Below are 24,794 nucleotides of genomic sequence, written 5' to 3'. Positions count from 1 at the left end.
CCGAAGATCCTTAGGGAAATGTCCAACTTTAATAAATCTCTCTAGATGCTGCATTATTTCTTATTAGATTTAAAGTTTTCTGCATTACAAACGTTCGCAGAATAAATGCAACTTTTACTTAAAATCATCACTGACTTTTATGTATTTCTCCTACCTCTCCATTTTCGGGCGGATCTCCATTACCAAAAGTGGAAGTAACGACAAGCAATAACGCCTCGTGTTCTATACTGGAAATGTCATAATCGGCCATACAATATACTTGTGCGTTAAAGGCGTGTCCGAATATTTCTCCCAATTTTTTGGCATACCCCTCAGATTTTCCAGTTTCTGTGGCATAAAGTACAGTAGCTTTAATTCTTCTGGATAAAGCTCGTCCGAAGAGTTTTGACGTAAATTTGACCGCCCTAAAATATATTATTTTATTAACAAGTCTGATATGACCAGTAAGAGCTTACCTAGCGATCTGTTTAAAGTGAAACTTTCGTTTTGGTTTGTTGCTCTTTCCAGATTCTCGTCCTTTTTTCCAGACGTGACATTTCCAGGCTGGATCCTAGAATAAGCAGTTTTATATAAGTATTTTCTTGGGTAGTTTTGAAAGTGATTTCTTCATTCTGTAAGGCATAACTTTAATGGATATGATATGCAATTTTTTATTTATATCAGAAGTATATCACATTTTCTTGGATATTGTTCAGAAGAGGACGGAAGGTCCAAAGCAGCCTTTTTGAAAAATGGGATTATGGAGAAAGTTTGGTTTTCAAGGTGAACATTCATTTTGGAGTTCTATATTTAGAAAACTACTGGAAATATTTTTATGAAATAAATTTTAGTTTATTAAGAATAGTATTCTGTAGAAAGCTTCTTAATAGTGTAAAAGGATCCAGGCAAAAAGAAGTAAAAGTCAAAGCTCAGTCAAAATTTTCTCCATGATGTAAAAGAATCCAAGCAAAATTTTAGGAATTATTCACCTTTTTCAGGAGTGTGGTCCAAAAACAACGGTTGCTCTTTAAAATGGCCATTCACTTTGGAGTACTATATGTAGAAAAGTAGTAAAAATATCCTTATGAAATATATTGTAGAGTATTCAAAGGAGTTTTTTGTTGAAATGTTCTTAATAGAGTTTAAAAATCGAGATAAAACTTTAGAAGTTAGCTGTCTCTTCCAGGAGTGACGTCCAAAAACAACGTTTGCTCTTTAAACTGAACACTCACTTTAAAGTTCTATATCTAGAAAACTATTGGGAATATTCGCCAAAAAAGGTTACAACGAAAATATGGGGGTGTCGATCGCAGCGATCAAAATATTGGGCAATACCGCATATCAATAAGAGGGAAAAAATCGTATTTTCCATTAATTAGTCAGTGTATTAATATGGCCACTCAGAATGCATGGTATTTGCACAGATTTGATTGGGGGCGAACTCGATCAATTAGCATTCAGAAGAGCCGTAGCCGTTGAACTATTAGAAACACACAAGGTCTTGAATAGACGTGGGGCCTCAAGGGAGTTACAAAGAACATTCTCGACATGATCGAATTGATCATATGGTGGTCTACCAAACCAACCAAAGAAAGTGTGGAGTTTGCCGCAAGAAGGCTAATTTTCAATGTGAAAAATGCGATATTGAACTGCAGCCCAAGGACTGTTTCCGTCAATTTCACACTATTTCCAAAATTACTTTATTTGTAATAATATTGTTTAAGTCAATAAATTTTTTTTCAACGTTGTTTTACTCTTTTAGACATGTATATACCTACGGTCCTTTTAAAAGGACCCCCTTTATTTAAAAAAACTGTTATTTAATTTTTTTTTTTAAACATTTTGCCCCAGCTATTTGCACCATTGTAAACTCACATAATGGGTTTTAACGTGATTTTTCAGAAAAAAATAATTCAGGGTTATATGGGTTAAACACGCTTTAGTGGAGAAGCACAAACATACTCTTACTCGACAATATATTAATACATACACGATACTCTTTTAATTTCATATTTCGTTCTTCCAAAAATCAAAATTCTTTTCAGATTTAATAAATCGTCACCATCGACCAGTAATAAATCCACAAAAACCAAAACAGATGCAGATCTTTTCGCGATATTTACTCTCGGTCGAAACGCATTTGTTTCCGGATATTGGACGCGAAATTGGAACGCGTTTTCTATTGTTTTTTTGCGTACAGGGCTCCGAACATCAATTTGGTGAGTGAAAAACTAATTTGGTTATCTGTCAAAATATCCCTGGCAAAGAAAAATAGTTTCGACATAGATACGACACGTTTTCTTTTATTTTAAAAATCTCACTAAACAAACAAAACGATTTTCAACATATGCGAGGATGTAAAAAAAAAATAAATCACCTATATGGCACTCGTAAGGCAATTCCTGCCCGAAAAACTCCCACTGAAGCATAAAAATATACAACCTGCACGACTTGGCTCAGATTATAAAAAGCACTTGTGCCATTTTCCAGGTTTACACAGAGTAAACTTTTGTCTCCCTTGAAATACAAAAAAATAAAACGTTACCTCTCTATCGATTTATTTACCTGATATTCATAGGAGGGCTTTAAATAATATAAGGCCATCTCTTGGTGAAATACCGGGGTGGCGGATCCGGATAGGGGCGGCACGATCCAGACCCAATCGGCCGGACAACCGTTTCTCAATCTCACCTCGTTTTCCAGATGTTTCATGAAGGATTCGGATGCGGTGTGATGGTCCACAATAGTCACCCCTTTTTCCTGGAAACTGTGAAGAACTGCCAAATTACACTCCACCATCGCTTTGTCTTTCCAGAGGGTTACTGGGGTACGTGTATCTAAGCCCATATTGAGTGCTATAGTCTGAAAAAACAATAAATATTCCAACATTGCTAAGAAATTAATAGCGGGACACTCAAGAGATTTATTAATTAATTTGAAGCTCCGGCTATTAAGTAATAAGACGTGAGGCGAATGTAATTTACCCCAAGAACGATCTCTTGTCCCTTTGTCAATTAATTGTTAACGTAGAGAATTACTTACCTCTAACATATTTAAACGTTGAGTATCACATAAGTTTCTGCAACCAATTTCTGTGCTCATGTACCATCCGTTAAATGGGGCCGCTGTAAACTGGATACCACCACAGTCGAACATCATACTGGAAACCGCCGGTAAGGCAAACCATCTTAAGCCCAAGTTTTCGAACCAGTTTAAGCTGGAAAAAATTACAATATTCCAGAAAAATCAAGTAATCCCAAAACAGTTTAGTTTCTACCGATTAAATAAAGTTTACTAGGCATTTTTGGTTAAATTTTTGTTTGAGAATTCACGTCCTTCATCGACTTGTATAATATAGAGTTAACTGCGAATAATTAAATTTCAATACTCAACTGCTGTTTCGTCATCATATGCTTGTAGTAATTATAATTATTAACTTTAATTTTCTCTTAATCAATACTTAGTGATACTTTAACTTCAATTTAATTGTTTACTTGTATTTAATATTTATGCATTCAAAAATACGCGTTTTACTAATAACTTATTTTACTTTACATAATTTGCCTTACATCTTTTCTTTTTCCCACCTTTTGTATATTCATGAACTATACATGTCTTTCGAGAAGGTCGTGCTAAGCTGTGAATTGAGAAGCAGCAATTCCGGCATTGACCGAAAACCGATTTGATTGATAAGTATCGACACTGTTTTTACGCGCGTATTTTTCGGTACGTGACCTACTGCACCCATCCCCAAAATATCCAGGGTAAGTTACTTTATTTACTAAGTTACTCTCTCTTTACGTTTACGAATCAGCAGGTGAGAGGTGTAGATTACCGGTTAAATTCGAATATTGAGTCAGTGAAACTGGGTTTTACTTAATTCCCTCGGGATATACATATTTCGAAGGAGTTAGCCCATTTTAACTGCAGTATAAGATAAATTGATGCAATAAAGAGTAACTGCTGTAGCTATAAACTAACATAACTCTGGTTTCAAAAACTCTTCAACTTTCTACTTTTTGAAGGTAAAAAATTGAACCTTGTGGGATAAGTGCTTAAACAAATTGTAAGTTTTGAAAAAAACCTCATATCTCAACACTAGTAAAAAAGTTTTTTTTTAAATAGTAAATGCTTTCTGTATTACACATGCTCCTTTAAAAATTCTTCGTTTTTCCAAAAGGAAAATTTAACTAGAAACTTTTCAAGCCCAATTATTTGAGAATTTACTTCCCCTATCGACTTGTATAGCATCGTACATAATAAAATAATTAAACAGCGTCACTAGTAACTGAAATTACTAATTTATTCACCTTGGATGCGTCAATGGAACCTCCAAGACGTACTCCTTAGGCAAATCAAAATAATCCGGATCATGTCCATTAGCGGAAACGACTATCGGTAAAATATCCCATCGTGTCCCTTTGCCTCTCCATCCAATTTTCTGGCATACCTCAGTGAATTCCACATTCAATGGATCACCTAAATTATCATTTTAAAATATAATTTTATTAATAAATATCTTACGTACCAACCACCGAGCCGTCACATTGCTTATACCCAGCGTAGCTGATCAATTGCGGATTCCACACTCTAAAGTCATGTTTATCGTCAGTTCTTTGAGGGAAAATCGTTATTGCTGATCTAAAAATCCAAGCAAACAGTCTTTATATGAATAGTAAAAGCCATAAATATCTTCTACGTTAATACCAAACAGACGCTCCCATTAAACGCCTAGGCATACATATTCCCGTGTGATAATAAATCTAAAGCAGTCCTTATCGACTTTGCCAGAGCCTCATAGGGCTTTGCTACACTCATAATCAGATATATTAAACAAATATTGCTTGGTAATGGTCTATTAGGATTTGCATAACATGTGGTTCAGTTTCGAAGTGCCCGATATTGGTTATCGACCTTTAAAAGATGTTTTTCTTAGAAAGAGTAAAATCGGAATTTATATCACGAGTCCTTTTATAAGAAAATTTAAGTGTATATGTTAGTCTTAAAGGTAATTAATGATAATTGAAGCAACAACTTTTGATACTTTTAATGGCCTTAGAAAAATTTGAAACTGTTGAGTTGATTATGAGTTTCCTTAGAAAAAAGTTATTACAAGTTTCACTATGTAGGTACAAGTTTAAGCAAAATTTTTAATAAAATCCAAGCACTATTTAGAAAATGAAACGATGATATAGAAAAATATGGAAAAATCGAATTCCTGTTTATATATTCTTGTCTCAATCTGAAAATTAGAAGAGAATAAGAATAAAATGATATTTTCGGATATAAATGTTTAGAAAAATCTAAATATTTCAATAAATCTTAAAAAGAATGAGTTTATTGAAGCTTAGTATCTAAACCCATGAATTTCTCTAAAAAAAATCATAATAAGCCTATACAGATGCATATAAGTTTTAGAGGTATTCAATGACCATTTGAACACTTTGAAAACATCTTGATACTATCAAAGACTTGACAAAGATCTAAATTGAGTGATTAAGTTCAATATTTATACACGCTCACCTAATATTGCCTTTGTTTGTACTATACTTAATGTGGTTACACAATGCCTCAAACATCCCGCTGGTGGTGGTGACGTAACGACAGTCAAATACCTGAAATAAATACAGAAACGTGTGTATGTTGATATAAATTGCTTTATTGTGTAAACGTGAGGGAAGTCTGATGAAGTTTAGAGGCGTAATTCCTCTAGAGAAAGCGATATTGTAACTTTGTATGTGTCGGAACAATTGAAAAGGGGTTCGAGTTTAGTTAATCAATAAACCTATATAAGATTTTAATTAGAAAGGATCGGGTTTATACGTTATATATTATGTATTACTTATATAGTAAAAGGCATAATTTTAAATAGGTCAGAAGTTGCTAAATAATATAACAGAACTCGGTGAAAACAATGGGAGGCTCTAATGAGTTCGCCGTGAGGCATTCAACTTTTGTTTATTTTCAAAAATTCCAGAAAGCGTTTTTGTGGGTTTTACGGCTTTTAACATTCAACTGAACCTTATTAAAGACGTATTTCGCCAATAGTTCGTGGGTTCGCGTTTACCAGCGAAAGCTCTTATTTTTTTGTCATTTATGCTATTAAAAAAATTACCTGCAATCGCCCTTGCCAATAAAAAGGCGATTGGCTTTAAAATCCTTTTAACACGTTAAACTTTCTTGATTGCCCTGAAATTGAAATATGTTTCTCTCGTACTTGTGTTACGTGATTTAATAAAAATGCCCCAGAAAGGGAGAGAGAGATGCTTAGGTTTATAGCAGGAGTAATTTAAAACTCATTCCTGACGTGATTTTTGGTGGGAAATTAATATGCTGTTCATGACTTTATTAATGATTTTTCTTCATCGTTTCGTAATTGAATTCATGCCAAATCTGAAACATTCAATTTTCCTACACGATCCTCAAAAAAAGGAAAAAACCATAAAATTTCAAGAAATTTTTTTGACCCTACAACATAATTTTTAATTCCTAATTGAATTTTTCTTAAAGGAACCCATTTATTTATTTTTCTGATTCAGCTGACACTTATCATTATATTTAGTTAACATTTTAAACAAGGTCAATCGCGATCGTTAGGACTTTGTTAATTTTTGGATCGCATTTCATTTATTTACTTCTGCCTAAATATTTTTAAATTAGAATTTTTCTTACGGAATATGACCCACTGGATACGGAAATTATGATTCAATAAATTTTGTCAAATTCTTTATCTGTATTTCATTTCATTGGTGTATTTCTGCCCGTGTTAATGAGGAAAGTTAAATATTGAATTTTTACCGCTTGGAATTGAGAGACTTTACTGTAGATGCCTGGAAGAGATAAAAAATACTTTAAACTGCATAATAAAAATTAAAAAATTCTTACATGCAGTTGAAAATTTAATCTAGTCGTCTGAAAGTAAAAAACGACTAATATTTAGTAAATTTCCATACTAAACTAAGCAACACCTGATTTTCCTTTACCTTTAACTCCATTTGCTTCATACATTGTGAAACTTTGCTTAAGTTATATTATCATCCCATTCTAACAGTTCTGAATCCTTATATATACCACCGGTAGAAACAAAGAGCGACGTATGCAATAATGGAAACTTTGTTGTTGTGTGCAGCTCAGTTTCCTTTTACATGCTAATTAACAAAGAGTTGGCAAGAGGTGCTAGTAAAATAGTGCTTTTTTTAACATAGAAACGTCACTTAACGAGGTTAAATTAAGTTCCAAACATGCAATAAAAAGAAACCCTTGCCCTAAATCCTTTGGCTTTCAACATCAATCAACTTCTAAGGAATGCGAAAAGCGCTTTAAAAGTAGTAAAAGGCCTTAAGAATAAGATAAATAGCTTAGGGACTTTTAGGTAAGAGTCCAAAAAATCCATAAAAGTCCAAATTGTCTTCGAATTATAATTATCATAATCAAAGTCTCTCTACTTCAATTATAACTTACATAATTACAAATTGGTAGCATTAAAACGAATGCTGAACAGTTTCTTTAAATGGATGGTGTCTAAAGCCAAATTGCCTTTTTCGCTCTAATACTTGTCACACGAGCTCGCCTGACCCAAATTAGTTCTAATGGGATTTTTATCGCTCCCTAAAACCGAAAAACTCCACTTACTGGTACCGAAAATGGCCACGAATTAGCAGTTTCAGGATTTCACCAATTTAAAGTTAAATCTCTGTTTTTTTTTCATATACATATATAACAATTTATCCATCAAGTGGCTTTTATGTCCCATGCCGTACAAATACTTTGTTATGTCCATCCGCGTGCTTTGGGAATGTGAATGAATAAAATCGATCTTACAGTGGCCATTTCCACGGCTATTCAATTTCCAGAAACATCCTATCAAATTGATGTTGGAACATTATTGTGGGGGGCAAGTGATCTTTATATTGCATGCAGAAATAAATGGACTTTGTGTGAGGAAAAAAGTTTGGCCATTTGGACAGTATGTGTTAGTATATAATATGTTTTTTTAGGAAGAAAAAATTGATTAATAGAGCGTAAGAAGTGAGTTTATTACAACCTACGAGATCTTGGGTAGTAAATACTATTAGAAACAGAACTTTTCAAAAAATTAAAGAAAAATTTAGCCAATTGTGCTTTGAAAAACAGCATGCGTAAAAATCTGGATCTCTTATATAGAGTTTTCCAAACCCAAGTAATAAAATGTCATTCATGTCCACTAAAGGTATGCAAAAAAAACTCTTTAAAGGCGTAACCTTTTAAACAAATGGCGTCCTTAGTAAAATTGTATCCTTAAAGCAAGAGACGTGAATGGGATATTTCAATTTGCCTTTCTTGCGGAGCTTTATAAATAGATTTACTCGGTAATCTTTAAAAGAAAAATTAAATTATGCATTATATGGAGACCGGTAGAGACTCTACATTCAGTGTTATCTGAGGCATAAAAACCACTTATATATCACTAAATTATACGTTAGTCTTAACCAAAAAGTGACGTACTTCCTAAACTAAACGAAACTCCGCCTTGTTCAATTATTTAAAGTAAGTGCCTTTCGGAGAAACCCGGAATATAGAGAACAAGATAAATAATCTTAATTATTGTCATATATACATATGAGTAAACGTAGTAAAAAGAATATTTAAGTCGCACTCTACGAGTTGCTACAAAATTGTACTCAACAAACTGGTCTTTTCTCAACTGGTCTCTCTAATAACAAGCCCTTTAAAATATAAAACTTTTGATTATATTATTATTAATAACAGAAAAAAAAATCGTACCTGTAGCTTGGACCACTGTATACGTCCAATACATCTGACCGAGTTTCTCCAGGCTAATTTAGCCCCGTAAATGAGCTCAGTTTCTGTCAGCTGATAAGTGCCAGTCGTCGTCACTTCCTTGTGCACTTGCTCCCATCGCGATAAGTGTGCGGGACTCTGGGCCCTGGAATCAAAACAAAACCGGCGAGAGGTTCGTCACACTCTTGTCGTTTATCCACTATTGTTATGTTAACTCAACAGCATAGAGGTGTTTGTTTCAAAGACACGGAGATTTTAAATATATTAAACTGTACATTATGAGTGTACAAAAATAGTTGTTTTATTAACACCTTTGATCTTTGGATGATTTGGGTTTTATATAAAGTGATAAAGATAGAGAAGTTTCAAATGTTTTGGGATTAAAGGTTCTCACTGAAATTAGCGCGAAGACATGTCAATCCTTTAAGGTTAATAAGATTGAAACGCTGTAGTGATATACAGATTTAGCTCAATAAAATATTTATTTTTAAAGTGATTTAGAAGTAGTGACAGTATGTTTCTTAAAATTAAATATTTGTCTTAGCAACGATTTATTTACCAGTGAAGAAGCAGCTTTTCCTTCTTAAAAATTAACACGAAGTTTTTGATATTAAGCGTTCCTTTTTTGGGATTTTAATTTTAAAACTCTAAACATACATACGCACAAGCGAGTTAATTTCATTTTTCTTACCCTGTTTTTTTATTTTGAGGAAATAACCTAAAAATGCCCAGGCATGCAAAGGCGAAAAAATGCCCTTCATTCCTCACTCGCGGTTAGAAAAATACAGCAGTGCATTATTTCAAAAAACTATGCCAACAACAATGCCATTAAAGCTTAACGGCGAAATTAAACTGGAAAACTATTTTCTCTCAACAAAAAGGAAACTTTGTAGGGTTCGCGTTCGATTAAAATACACGATGCGCTTATTCTTTATGCAACATAATGTTGTATGTATATTTTATTTATGTATGTATAGTATATGTATTCTGTATTTCTAATTATTTCTCTGTATTTTAAAATAGTCTTCAATTGGAACTAAATATTGTTGGTAATGCAACTTTAAATAACACAAAATTACTAGAAACTGTAAATCCCATGAAATTTTCATTATTTATTCTTATCAGCATAGCAAAATCGTAAATATAACAAGTTTACACCCGAACCTAATTACAAAAGCAACGTAATCAGCGGTTACGCTTAATTCATTTAGAAAATATTGGGTAATTACACAGCCAGAGGCGTTTGTATGCAAATGAAAATATTCGGAATTTAATCTTCACTTTACTTGAGACAGGTAATAAAAGATAACAAGATAAAAAGGGACAAAATGCGGGATAAAAACCGGTCTACATGTTGGGCACAGACCGTTTTAAATTTGCATGTAAATTTCCTCTTAAGAGAGCTTTTAATTCAGAAAATCCAACCATATTGTATATGTCATGAAGGTCAAAATCATAGCATCGTTACCAACATTATGAAATTATTATAAAATTGATCTTCTATCTTAAAATAGGCAGTTTTTAATGGCACTCAAAGCAAATCAGGTAACGCGAGCGTCAGCAATCTACAGCCTTTGTATTTAGAAATCAGAAGGGCTTCAGATTTTTATCTGGATGAGGCGGGAACAGCTTAAAATATATTTTATGAAGATGTTTATTGTTTGTTTAAATTAGAAATTTGTACCTGATTTAGGGATATTGGACTCTTTGTTGAGTAAGGAGTCAGTGAGGGGATGTATGTTTTTTAGTTGAAGTTAATTTTTCACGGTAAATACATAATTTTAGCTATGTCTGTGGAAAAGTGAAATGTTGTTCCACTTCACAGTTTGTGTTAAATTTGTATTGCTACTATTAATTTTCTTATAAATTACCTTAAACTTGAATATACCCTAATTGATATTCTTAATAATATTATTTTAATAATAAATGCTCTCTAATATATACTATTATTTCTGTCTGGAATTAAAAGAAAGTCTAAATTAATTCTTTTTTGCCTGAAATTAGGAATAATTAAAATTACAAAATTTATTTATTTATCAATTATTTGCAAGCTTAAACTCTTCCACTTCGCGCGTAATCTACTAAATGATTAATGCTTGAGTGGAAAAGGGGTTCAAGCGCACTTAGTTCCCTATGCCAATTAACAATATTTTCTCAACAGTTCATAGAAAGCAGCACTAGTATTGAAACGCACTTAGTTCTCTTTGCCATGATATAAAATAATGTTTCACCGTTCAGTTTTCACATTCAGATTGATTTCTGAAAAAATGTCACTTGGACCTCTTGGCTTCTGACCCTCTCATTTTCTGTATTCGAAGTCCAAATGTAGGCCGAATTATTTTTTTTTTTAAAGTCCTTAAAATGAACCTTTTTTTTGATTTTATTCCGGTAAGCAGCTTACGATTTTCACCTTAAGGGACTTAAAAAAAAAAACACTCTTTGGCTCGGAATTATTTTATTTGATGTTTATCTAAATAATGTCGCATCCATTAGTTAATTATGGCAGGATCGTAATCTCTAAAAACAACATTTTTGTCCCTTGTCACATCAATTTTGCTCGTTCGCGGTAACCTATCGAATGTGGATTATGCAGTCAATCACACGAAGAGCTTTATAATCTGTCCCAAAAGTCAGGATAAGCCTATAATGTATCCCCCGCAAGCCCATTTGCTGCTGTGAGTAATAGCGGCGAGGAAAAATCCTGTTTTTTTAAACTTAAAATGCTCAAAAATCTGTTAGTTTTGAGAATAAGCTTTTTGCTTTTTTTAAATTCTAGCAAGAGCTCACGTTACCGTCCCACTCTGTTAACTTCCGAAAGGCGACCTCGAAAAATATGAAAACGGTGAGAAGATTAATTTGGTAAAGTCTCACTTTTATGAAACCAGACAATGGTCTTGTTTTTCACTTCATTTCTGCCTCACCTTATTAATATTAATAAGTTTTTAGTGAGTTTACCATTGTCTTTTATAAAATATTTAAAATTAATAAAGAAATGTTGAAAAAATGTAAATGCCTGGAAATGAGAGAAAACTATTTTAAAGGCCTAGAAAAAAATTAGAAAGCAGTTTAGGACAGTTGAAAATTTAATTTTAATCAATTGGAAGCATAGGAAAATAATAAAAACAAATATTAAGAATTCCAAAATAATTTTCTTCCAATTAAGCTCTGGTAGCAGCTAAAACAATTAATATTTTTTCATTAAACTCCCTTAAAGGAAACAAAGGGTCATTTAACTGCCTGGAAAAAAAATTAATCCAGGCAGTTCAGACAGTTATTAAAATAATTTCAACTTCATGAAAGGAAATCAGACTGAACTCTATTAGAAAAAAAGGATGCAACGATAACAAGCAAAACTAGAAAGGACTTGAACTAGGGATGAACTCTAGAGTTTTCAATGCACGTTTCCATGTGCTGCCCCTAGGAAAGTTTCTATGAGTGTCAAATTATCATGAACTTCTTGCGGTAGTTTTATCTTGGCATTTCCACATGTGTAAGTTTAATAATCAAAATCATTCGTCATTGATTCGTGTTATTAAATGCCCTAAATTTATCAAACAGTTGTTTTTATTGTGCCCATATAAATATTTTGCGCTCACTTATTTAACAGGAAACCCTGCTGGCGCTATTTGTATTAAAGTTTGACTCTCTATAAAGCTTCATATGCCGTAGCTTTACCCGGTTTATTTTCAATTCTCATTTCGCCCTGAAAAATGAAGCACTTCGTTATTGAGTTTAATACGACGCGGATTTTCTCGGGCAAATAAACGTTTTTCCGTAATTTACTCCGTAGATCGGAGAGTATACGGGGGAGGGTTTATGTATAATGGAAAAATTGCCTTAAGATAACACGTCTCAAACATCAATATAAAATGCATAATATTAGTGGTTGTGGCATAGGATATGGCATTAATTGGTATTTGTTTGTAATGCCTCTGGTTATTTACCAATTAGAAGGCAACAAAAAAATGAGTTTTTAAACAAATGCATAATTTTAATGAATATGGCGTACTTTTATTTATATGTTTTGACGAAATGACTGGTAGTAATTCTGTAATTTCTCACCAAAAAACGGCAACGATAGCTCAATTTTCGGCACGTGGTGTATAAACAATACACAAAACCGTATTTATAAATTCAATTAGGGTAAAATAGGGTAAAAGTAATCATGGAGCAAATGTAATCAAGTCCTATGATTTTTTTCTATAATTGTAATATTTTGTTCCCTTAGGTAATTTTTGACAAGGATGTTGATTCTTCTATCAGATCTGATTTTCGATACTTAACAAAAAATGTATGCCAGCGATTACATTTACCCCACCGAAATACGCATATGAGTTAAGTGTAATCACTGAGACTGGGGTAAATGTAATCACTGACTACATTTGCCCCCGCCTCCTCCTTCTTGAGTTTTTAGGCTATAACCTATCATTTTCTCTATTGTTACAGGCTAAGACTAATATCGAATAAATAGTGTAAATACTTACCAAAGACTTTAATTAATTGTAAAGACAGTGTGGAAATCTTTAATATAGGACCGATCTAAGACTAGTTTATACAGTTCCTAGTGAGTTCCTTCAAAATGGTGAGAGTGTATATAAAAAAAAAAGAAACAAGACCCTTCTTACAGTGCTGAACTTGCAATCAGAAACATCCAAGAAAATCGTATCAATATTCGTGGTGCTGCCCAGAAATATCAAATCCCATTTTCCACTCTTCAAAAACACCTATAAGGAATTCAAAATAATCATCCATTATTCTCAAAGAGACTCTTAAGTCTCTTTGATAAAGGATACGCGTTTCGCCGCATTAGGGCATCATCAGACCTATCTAAATACAAAAAACTGCACACTGACTCACACTAACATAAACAAAAATAAAATAAAATTAGTTTATACCGTTATAGTGTATCGTTATTGACCTTTAAATAGACGCTTGATTTATGAGACTTGGACTTTGAGTTTACTTTCTCCTCCCCTTTGTTTACCTACGAGGAACCCGAGGATCAAAAAGCACGTCCAAAGGAAGACCCACCGCAATACCTGCAGCTGATGAAGAAAAATTAGTGAATGCAATAAAAATCATGGAGAACTGGGGTTGGGGACTCAGCAGAAAGGAAATCTTAGAATTGGTGGGAAAGCCTGGCCAGGATTGGTTCTTATCCTTTAAAAAAAGACATAGGCTATCTTTAAAAAAACCACAAGGACTGGAGTATGCCAGAAAAAAAGCCAATGATCCATTTCTGATTGAATAATATTGTAACGGAATTCGGAAACACACTTTTATTGTCAACGTCAAAAACACTAACCTAACTCGCCTTGACTGTCGTTTAATTGTTTCCAAGGTAAAAACTGACTAAACAATTAAAAACTGAATGAATTGTCACGAAGCGCGTCCTTTTTAAAACCCGATGGAACAGTTTCGAAATATTTAGAATTATCTTCATTGTTTTTGCCCAAAGAAACCAATAATTTTAGGAGAATACTGACAGTCAAAGCAAGCAAGTATACAAATTCTAGAAAATTAGAACTACAGGGATTTACAATAATATAACCTAAATAACCTAAATTGGGGCCAAAATGGGGCTCTCAAACAAGATGAACTACCTAAAAACTAAACACTATAGATGAAAATAATAAACCAAACGTAAGTAGAACCCTAAAGAAACCCTACGAATCAACTTTAACCACAGAATACTAATAAAATTGTACAAAAACCAGCAGAATAATTAACGTATTTACATTTTCATAATAATATTTTAACATGTTAAGAGCAACCTTAGAAAATAACGACCTGCAAAATAAGTCTTCTCAGATTTACAGCGTCGACGAATCTAGTTTTACGCTCGATCCAACTGAAACTATAATTGTGGGTCAGCAAATGCCCCTGCTTCAAGAATAACCACCAGACCTGGAAGAGAGAGTACGACAGTTCTCATGGGTGGCAACGCCAATGGGGATAAACTGCCTCCATTTATTGTTTTTAAGGGAAAAAATCTATGGAGTACCTGGCTGGCTCCCAAGGAATCTACCTTTCCAGGTACTTCTTATGCTGCTTCACCAAATGGTTGGATGGAAACCGAAATCTTTGTAAGCTATTTTACAAAAACTTTTATTCGCAACGTTGTACCTGAAAGACCAATCCTGCTTTTGTATGATGGACATTCAACGCACTTAGACCCAAAACTTATCGAGGCGACTGTCGAAAATGATATAATTGTACTTAAATTCAAAAAAATAGTCCATTTTTCTCAAAGAGACCTCTTGATAATACAAATTTAGAGATTAGAAGGAAACAAAGTCAATGGTCTCAAAAGATGTTTATTTTTTAAAAAATGATTACACGTGTTTCGCCCTAAGGCATCGTCAGATCTAAAAGAAAATAGAAAGCAACCCTAGTACAAAAACAACAATGCATAGACACAAATTACAATATAGAGATTTGACTTACCGGTATTTTATAAAACCGGAATTACCGGTTTTAACTTGAATGTTTGTGGTATTAATTCAATAGCTTTACCGGTAAGTCAAATCTCTATATTGTAATTTGTGTCTATGCATTGTTGTTTTTGTACTAGGGTTGCTTTCTATTTTCTTTTAGATCTGACGATGCCTTAGGGCGAAACACGTGTAATTATTTTTTTAAAAATAAACATCTTTTGAGACCATTGACTTTGTGTCCCTCTAATCTAATTTTTCTTAAATTACCTCCACACTACAGCCACCTATTGCAACCTATGGACCTAGCGGTCTTTAGGAGCCTTAAATCACGGTGGGATTCCAAATTAGCGGAGTACCAAAGAAAACATGTGAGTGTTAAAATACCAAAGAAAGATTTTTCGGTACTTGTGAGCACAATTTGGAAAGAGACAGATCCAGCTTTACTGACATCGGGTTTTCGTAGAGGAGGAATATGCCCATTTAATAGATCTGTCGTCGACCGCTTTAAATATGATCCAGAAGCTCTACGAAGAGCGTTTGAAAAATCCCCAACCTGCCACAGAACAACCTCTTAATGAACCCAGCACAAACAGCCATGAAGAGCCATCGAGAGAGAAACCAACCACGCAGCATCTAGCATCAGAACCGCGACCAGAACCAATAGCAGCGCCAAGTAGCGGTTCTGTATCATTTGAAGAATTGTTGCTGGGAGCAGTGAGGCAATCGCTCCGCCCTAACGAAAAAGAAAGAAGAAAAACGGTAGCTCCGGGAGCTGAAATTATAATAGCAAAAGAAAAAGGCTGAGCAAGAAAAAGAAGATAAAGCAAAGAAAGCGAAAGAAGGAATCAAAAAAAAATAATAGCAAAACATATTAATGAGAGCTCTTCAGATGAAGACGAACCGCAAATTTTAAGTGACAGTGAATCCGACGACGTCACCTTTAAGACTTCTGCAAAAAGGTTAGAGGAAGATGAAAAAGCATTAAAACAAGACGAATTATTTCTCAAAGGGGTAGAAAACCTTAACATTGGAAACTGAGTTTTGGTCTCATTTAAAGGAAAGAAAAGTATACTTTTTTATGCTGGTCAAATAACAACGCTTGATGAAGAATCGCAACCTACCATTAAGTTTTAAAAAAAATCGAACCGAAACGCGCATAGTTCAGTGTTTCACTCGCCTGAACAAGTGGCTGCATCAGATATGGAGCGAGTTTTACCAGAACCCACTTTAGGGCGAAGAGGAGAACTAACTTTTCCAGTATCCTTTACCTCATATAACGTTAAAAAACATGTCACAGCCTGTTTTGCTCAACTTACCTACGTAATATACTTTTCACAAAATCTTTGAGTTTTATTCCCTATCATTGCTTCAAAAAGAAAAAAGTTCATAACTTCCTTATAAATTAAGAGAGGTATCATGCTATTTTTTTTAACCCAAAATTTTTTATACTATAGTACACTTGCCCCAGATCCATCGGCAGAGTAAGCATTGGCAGTTAGGAGCCGTGAGTACACTTGCACCATTCTCTGGGGCCGACATGTTTTTTTTTATTTTGGTTTATAAAAAAAACAAAAGCAGACCAAAAATAAATAAATATGACATTGATTTAACAAAGAAATAAGCTCTGTGCCTACTAAAAATGAACCCGATTTCTCTTTTGGTTTTTTTGTTATGAACTTTTAAAGTGCCACTATCATTTTTTTGATTACATTTAACCCACTTCACCCTATAATAAATTCAATATGTTTGTTATATATTAAATGCACCACATATATTAATTAATATAAGTTTAATTAGCATTATATTTAAATGCTTTAGTTGGTTTTCACGAGAATATATTACTATATAGCAAGCCCATTTAAGCCCTAGCAGATTTTTATTATTTTTGTACTTTACATTAAATTTCCACTTGCTTACCGTCTTATTGAAGTGAAATATTGATCGAGAAAATCCCTCGCTTGTCGCAGAATTTCCTTCGAGTTTCTTAACGGTTCCGACTTTCCCTGTTGGCCCATAAGACTTCCGAGGCATACCTGGTTGGAGCATGGTCCTAACTGAAAACAAAAACTTTATTAAGAATAATATGAATTTTACCAGTAAAAGGATTTACGTTCCTTAACTTTTGAAAACTTTTGTTTGTGTCTCCCGGAAAGATTTACCTTATGTTTACCCTTGTGGCATATAATTATGCTTTAAGCCCGACTTATGGAATAATAAGTTTTAAAGAAACATTAATTGTAAGTAATCCAATCTCGTAAATACAAACAGTAACCGGAAATAAATAAAAGTCGAAATGAGACGTTTTGAGTTTTAGGTGCCCTAAAGTGTTTCTTGCAGCCGGGACGGGGCCGTTTAAAAACTCAGTTGCAACGGCACTTTTGAGATTTTATCGCGGGAGTTTAGAGAAAATGTTTCCGCCTTATTTTTACGGTTATTATTTTCTTATTGCTGAATTATACACAGGATTTACTATTAAAAAAATTGGCCAGAGAGCAATTCAGTTACTTTTTTGAATTAATAGACATTTTACTCTATGAGTTCGAGATCAGTTTGCAATTCTGTCATATAATGAAAGAATTCACAAGCATATTCAGTCGTTTTCTTTCAACATTCCTGACGATGGTGAAACGTCGTGAAAGAAAAATAGGAATTTGTATTGCTTTGTTTTAATATAGCCCTCGGACTATGCTTAAGAGGTGTGGCTATGCTGTATCAGCACATCCCTCTTTCTCTAACGCACTATACTGTAACGTTGTCTTTGTTTTTTGCTTCCTTTAGTCCAGGTGTATATTATCAAATTTGAAGTAATTTTTAGTTTCTTTTTTAATAGAAAATTCGGGTCAGGCCTAGGTCCCATTTTTAAGAAAAGCCTTTATTGTTTCCGAAAAATTATTTTATCCAGTGATTCATTCAGTTTGAGTCACTTGGAGTCCTGAAAACCTGTATTCAAGAATATCTGTTTTTCGTTCAATGTCATGGCATTTCCAGGTAATTTCGGAAAAATCTAAAAAAAAACCCTTTCAGTAATTTTTGGTTATTAATTAAAAGACTCAAATTCATTTTTTATTTATACACATTTCAAGCATCTTAAGCGACTGTTTATCTTTTTCCAGGAAATTAAAAAATTCAATTGTAAGCTTATTAAAACTGCTTTTGGATCTTGTGGAAGAGATACCCATAAAAATTAATTCAAGAACCGTAAAATAAATTTTAAAATATTCATTAGAATAATTCTTGTTTTAATCTGAAATCGTAAACATCCTTCGCGAAAGGCCTTAATTAATGTAAGGGTGCTAATTATTAAAAAGAAAGGCAAATTTTACACACCAGCAAACCGTAATTAATTAGGAAATGTTTTGATATAATTAGCTTCAAGTATAAGAAAAACCAATATTTATACAGATGAACGCTGTTTACATATCTTTTCTCTTAAGTATAAAATTTGTATAATCAATGCATAAACATAGTAGGAAATAAAAATAATATAATTTTCTTTTGCGGAAAATAAGTACCCTATTTTTTTAATTTCTACCCAATTTCATTCCTTAATTATTCACTATATTGTTTTAAAATTATATTTTACTTATGCCTTTATGTTTCCTACATACGTCACAGAATTTTACTACTAATTTTCGTTAAAATTGATTTTTCTCATTCAGTTAATAAGGTAGATGTAATATCCCTAATATGAAATTAAACATTACATTTTAGTCATTTAATACCTGAATTGTTATCCTAAAACAGCACTTCTTGCCCTTTTGGGCCTCACCAAACAATTTAAATCAATATTTGGATAAAATTGCTCAAGTGTATGGCAACAATAGCGTAAACGAACACATTGAATACCTAATTGAAATGTCATGATAAGAGTACTATAAATAATTAATTTATATCCAATTACGTTGGTTAATCGAATTAATTTGGTGTCAGTTGGGATATTACTATTATAACGCCCTTGGCAGTTAAATAAGCGAGTTGTAATAAACTGGGAATTTCGCATCAAATGTAATTTATTAAGGAGGTTATATAATTAGGTTTTTTGTTCATACATTTATTTATAATTGAACTATATAATAATGTGATAATAGCGTCAAAAGGTCACACTGTTCTTAGGGCATGAAGATTGTGCATGACAAAACATTATTAAATCGCTACTTGTATACACACAAAAAACTAAAATGAATAGTTTTATAATAGATAATATTAATATAATACTCAATTAATCTTAAATAGGAGACACGTGTGTTAATTTGGTATTCGACTCTGTTACCTTAATCCAATGTTGAAATTTCCACACAATAGGAGTTGCAAGGAATAATATATTGTTCCTTTGAACCATCATTGTTTGTAAACCTAATTGTTCGGCAGGAACACGTGATAATGCCGAGGAGCATTATTATTCCTAATTGAATCCGTTTAGAAAAGTATGCTTTTTAGTAGTTGCCACAAATGCTAGGAAAGTTTTATAGAGTCGATTGGACGAATTATTGATTAAGTTAATTAATTAAAAACTAACCCTTAATAGCCCTCTTATAGTTTTATGGGTCGTAAAAAGTTTATGGAATATGCAACAAAAGTCTCATCATGTCCACAAATTACTTAATTTTTACGATTTTATTTGGGGAGTAAGCTGATAGGAAATCTTGGTCGTAATAATTCCAGATGATTTTTTTTATTTAATTGAGAGTATTTAAATAGTTATTTTTTATGAAATTAAACATGTTATAAACCTTCTTGTTAAACGTGAATGAAACATAATAAAAAAAAAGTGTATTGCTTGGGGCTCTGTCATTATCCGGACATATAATGACAGAATTATAAGGACAATCGATTAAATTAAAAAAAAAACTTACGCCTCCCTTATTGCACAAAGTATCATAAACATCCAATTCACGATCAATAAAATTTTTCAGACATATCGACCTCTGTTTGGGTTTTGTCAGTGCACATCCCAAAATGTCCTCCATAGTAATTATAAGAAGCAGAAAAAATCTTTTAATGACACGTTAAACATCAGTGCAATGCGAACTGTGAATTAATATAATCACTACGATAAACAAAAAGCTTGTGATTCAATCCTAGTTCAAAGAACCAATACTTATAGGCGAGACGAGGAAATAAGATCGCGTCGTCGGGATAAATATTATTAATCGGTCACGAGCACGTAAACTCCATATAAATTCGGTCCAGTTTTAAACTAATTCGCTATAGTTTAGCTCCTTATCGCAATAAGTCGCTTGTGAAGTATCATAAAGTATTCATGCCCATATAGCACTAATTTGTAAATAGAATTGGTAAAAAAACTGAATATTTCGATGAAAATTGAATATTTATATCTAATTTTTTTTTAATGATTTTTTAATTTTCCACTGCATTCTTCTTCTTGATTAAGGCCGTGAGCGCTATAAAAAGTTATTTTTCTTACGTATCTATGCACCGGATGACAGACAAGGTGCCAATATTCCCTTTTTAAATGGCATGACACAACACCCACTCAAAGACAGTTTGTAGAAGTGTTATTTGTTTTCCCCCCCGTATCGAATTTTTTCACCAAAAATTGATTTTTTTAGAAATCAAACTAAGTATACCAGCGTCCTATTTGGGTCACCTAGATTACGAAAACACCGGGTTATATCAGGATCCGAGCAGAACTGAGGGAATGAGAGCACTTTGAAAATCCTGAAAAAGTCGTTTTCGACGTCCGTTTTTGAGGCCAAAAATGGGCAACAAAAATGCCATATCTCGGCTAGCGTAAATGCTACGACCTTGCGGATGGTCTCGTTGGATTCAGAATGACAAAACTAAGGCAAAACCGTTGGAATTTTACCGATAGCTCCCATAGAAGCCGAGATATCGACCTTCAAAGTTTGGCTTTTTTCATTTTTCGGGTATACCCCCCCGTATCGAATTTTTTCACCAAAAATTGATTTTTTCGAAATCAAACTAAGTATACCAGCGTGTTATTCTGATCATCTAGATTACGAAAACACCGGGTTATACCAGGATCCGAGCAGAACTAAGGGAATGAGAGCACTTTGAAAATCCTGAAAAAGTCGTTTTCGACGTCCGTTTTTGAGGCCAAAAATGGGCATCAAAAATGCCATATCTCGGCTATCGTAAATGCTACAACCTTGCGGATGGTCTCGTTGGATTTAGAATGACGAAACTAAGGCAAAACCGTTGGAATTTTCCCGATAGCTCCCATAGAAGCCGAGATATCGACCTTCAAAGTTTGGCTTTTTTCATTTTTCGGGTATACCCCCCCGTATCAAATTTTTTCACCAAAAATTGATTTTTTTCGAAATCAAACTAAGTATACCAGCGTGTTATTTGGGTCACCTAGATTACGAAAACACCGGGTTATAACAGGATCCGAGCAAAACTAAGGGAATGAGAGCACTTTGAAAATCCTGAAAAAGTCGTTTTCGACGTCCGTTTTTGAGGCCAAAAATGGGCATCAAAAATGCCATATCTCGGCTATCGTAAATGCTACGACCTTGCGGATGGTCTCGTTGGATTTAGAATGACGAAACTAAGGCAAAACCGTTGGAATTTTCCCGATAGCTCCCATAGAAGCCGAGATATTGACCTTCAAAGTTTGGCTTTTTTCATTTTTCGGGTATACCCCCCCGTATCGAATTTTTTCACCAAAAATTGATTTTTTTCGAAATCAAACTAAGTATACCAGCGTGTTATTCTGATCATCTAGATTACGAAAACACCGGGTTATACCAGGATCCGAGCAGAACTAAGGGAATGAGAGCACTTTGAAAATCCTGAAAAAGTCGTTTTCGACGTCCGTTTTTGAGGCCAAAAATGGGCATCAAAAATGCCATATCTCGGCTATCGTAAATGCTACGACCTTGCGGATGGTCTCGTTGGATTTAGAATGACGAAACTAAGGCAAAACCGTTGGAATTTTCCCGATAGCTCCCATAGAAGCCGAGATATCGACCTTCAAAGTTTGGCTTTTTTCATTTTTCGGGTATACCCCCCCGTATCGAATTTTTTCACCAAAAATTGATTTTTTTCGAAATCAAACTAAGTATACCAGCGTATTATTTGGGTCACCTAGATTACGAAAACACCGGGTTATAACAGGATCCGAGCAAAACTAAGGGAATGAGAGCACTTTGAAAATCCTGAAAAAGTCGTTTTCGACGTCCGTTTTTGAGGCCAAAAATGGGCATCAAAAATGCCATATCTCGGCTATCGTAAATGCTACGACCTTGCGGATGGTCTCGTTGGATTTAGAATGACGAAACTAAGGCAAAACCGTTGGAATTTTCCCGATAGCTCCCATAGAAGCCGAGATATCGACCTTCAAAGTTTGGCTTTTTTCATTTTTCGGGTATACCCCCCCGTATCAAATTTTTTCACCAAAAATTGATTTTTTTCGAAATCAAACTAAGTATACCAGCATGTTATTCTGATCATCTAGATTACGAAAACACCGGGTTATACCAGGATCCGAGCAGAACTAAGGGAATGAGAGCACTTTGAAAATCCTGAAAAAGTCGTTTTCGACGTCCGTTTTTGAGGCCAAAAATAGGCATCAAAAATGCCATATCTCGGCTATCGTAAATGCTACGACCTTGCAGATGGTCTCGTTGGATTTAGAATGACGAAACTAAGGCAAAACCGTTGGAATTTTCCCGATAGCTCCCATAGAAGCCGAGATATTGACCTTCAAAGTTTGGCTTTTTTCATTTTTCGGGTATACCCCCCCGTATCGAATTTTTTCACCAAAAATTGATTTTTTTCGAAATCAAACTAAGTATACCAGCGTATTATTTGGGTCACCTAGATTACGAAAACACCGGGTTATACCAGGATCCGAGCAGAACTAAGGGAATGAGAGCACTTTGAAAATCCTGAAAAAGTCGTTTTCGACGTCCGTTTTTGAGGCCAAAAATGGGCATCAAAAATGCCATATCTCGGCTATCGTAAATGCTACGACCTTGCGGATGGTCTCGTTGGATTTAGAATGACGAAACTAAGGCAAAACCGTTGGAATTTTCCCGATAGCTCCCATAGAAGCCGAGATATCGACCTTCAAAATTTGGCTTTTTTCATTTTTCGGGTATACCCCCCCGTATCGAATTTTTTCACCAAAAATTGATTTTTTTCGAAATCAAACTAAGTATACCAGCGTATTATTTGGGTCACCTAGATTACGAAAACACCGGGTTATAACAGGATCCGAGCAAAACTAAGGGAATGAGAGCACTTTGAAAATCCTGAAAAAGTCGTTTTCGACGTCCGTTTTTGAGGCCAAAAATGGGCATCAAAAATGCCATATCTCGGCTATTGTAAATGCTACGACCTTGCGGATGGTTTCGTTGGATTTAGAATGACGAAACTAAGGCAAAACCGTTGGAATTTTCCCGATAGCTCCCATAGAAGCCGAGATATCGACCTTCAAAGTTTGGCTTTTTTCATTTTTCGGGTATACCCCCCCGTATCGAATTTTTTCACCAAAAATTGATTTTTTTCGAAATCAAACTAAGTATACCAGCGTATTATTTGGGTCACCTAGATTACGAAAACACCGGGTTATAACAGGATCCGAGCAAAACTAAGGGAATGAGAGCACTTTGAAAATCCTGAAAAAGTCGTTTTCGACGTCCGTTTTTGAGGCCAAAAATGGGCATCAAAAATGCCATATCTCGGCTATCGTAAATGCTACGACCTTGCGGATGGTCTCGTTGGATTTAGAATGACGAAACTAAGACAAAACCGTTGGAATTTTCCCGATAGCTCCCATAGAAGCCGAGATATCGACCTTCAAAGTTTGGCTTTTTTCATTTTTCGGGTATACCCCCCCGTATCGAATTTTTTCACCAAAAATTGATTTTTTTCGAAATCAAACTAAGTATACCAGCGTATTATTTGGGTCACCTAGATTACGAAAACACCGGGTTATAACAGGATCCGAGCAAAACTAAGGGAATGAGAGCACTTTGAAAATCCTGAAAAAGTCGTTTTCGACGTCCGTTTTTGAGGCCAAAAATGGGCATCAAAAATGCCATATCTCGGCTATCGTAAATGCTACGACCTTGCGGATGGTCTCGTTGGATTTAGAATGACGAAACTAAGACAAAACCGTTGGAATTTTCCCGATAGCTCCCATAGAAGCCGAGATATCGACCTTCAAAGTTTGGCTTTTTTCATTTTTCGGGTATACCCCCCCGTATCGAATTTTTTCACCAAAAATTGATTTTTTTCGAAATCAAACTAAGTATACCAGCGTATTATTTGGGTCACCTAGATTACGAAAACACCGGGTTATAACAGGATCCGAGCAGAACTGAGGGAATGAGAGCACTTTGAAAATCCTGAAAAAGTCGTTTTCGACGTCCGTTTTTGAGGCCAAAAATGGGCATCAAAAATGCTATATCTCGGCTATCGTAAATGCTACGACCTTGCGGATGGTCTCGTTGGATTTAGAATGAGGAAACTAAGGCAAAACCGTTGGAATTTTCCCGATAGCTCCCATAGAAGCCGAGATATCGACCTTCAAAGTTTGGCTTTTTTCATTTTTCGGGTATACCCCCCCGTATCGAATTTTTTCACCAAAAATTGATTTTTTTCGAA

At 34.2% G+C, this 24,794-nt stretch overlaps 1 protein-coding gene across 2 annotated transcripts in view; it reads right to left on the bottom strand.

Annotated features, from left to right (window-relative positions):
• The window catches only part of LOC126741878 (nitric oxide synthase, salivary gland), a 136,265-nt gene that overhangs the window by 6,327 nt on the left and 105,144 nt on the right, over positions 1-24,794 (bottom strand). For both annotated transcript variants that reach the window (XM_050448333.1, XM_050448334.1), the window contains exons 3-11: positions 17,115-17,251; positions 8,743-8,905; positions 5,503-5,594; positions 4,508-4,620; positions 4,290-4,458; positions 3,022-3,196; positions 2,545-2,841; positions 456-550; positions 155-404 (exon numbers count right to left, since the gene is read on the bottom strand). In XM_050448333.1, coding sequence (XP_050304290.1) covers positions 155-404; positions 456-550; positions 2,545-2,841; positions 3,022-3,196; positions 4,290-4,458; positions 4,508-4,620; positions 5,503-5,594; positions 8,743-8,905; positions 17,115-17,251 — 1,491 coding nt within the window. The remainder of the gene's footprint in view (positions 1-154; positions 405-455; positions 551-2,544; positions 2,842-3,021; positions 3,197-4,289; positions 4,459-4,507; positions 4,621-5,502; positions 5,595-8,742; positions 8,906-17,114; positions 17,252-24,794) is intronic.

The sequence above is a fragment of the Anthonomus grandis genome, chromosome 11 (assembly GCF_022605725.1).
Source record: "Anthonomus grandis grandis chromosome 11, icAntGran1.3, whole genome shotgun sequence".
In the NCBI taxonomy this organism is placed as follows: domain Eukaryota; kingdom Metazoa; phylum Arthropoda; class Insecta; order Coleoptera; family Curculionidae; genus Anthonomus; species Anthonomus grandis.
Note: the sequence above shows the minus strand (reverse complement) of the source record. Positions and strands in the feature narration are given on the sequence as shown.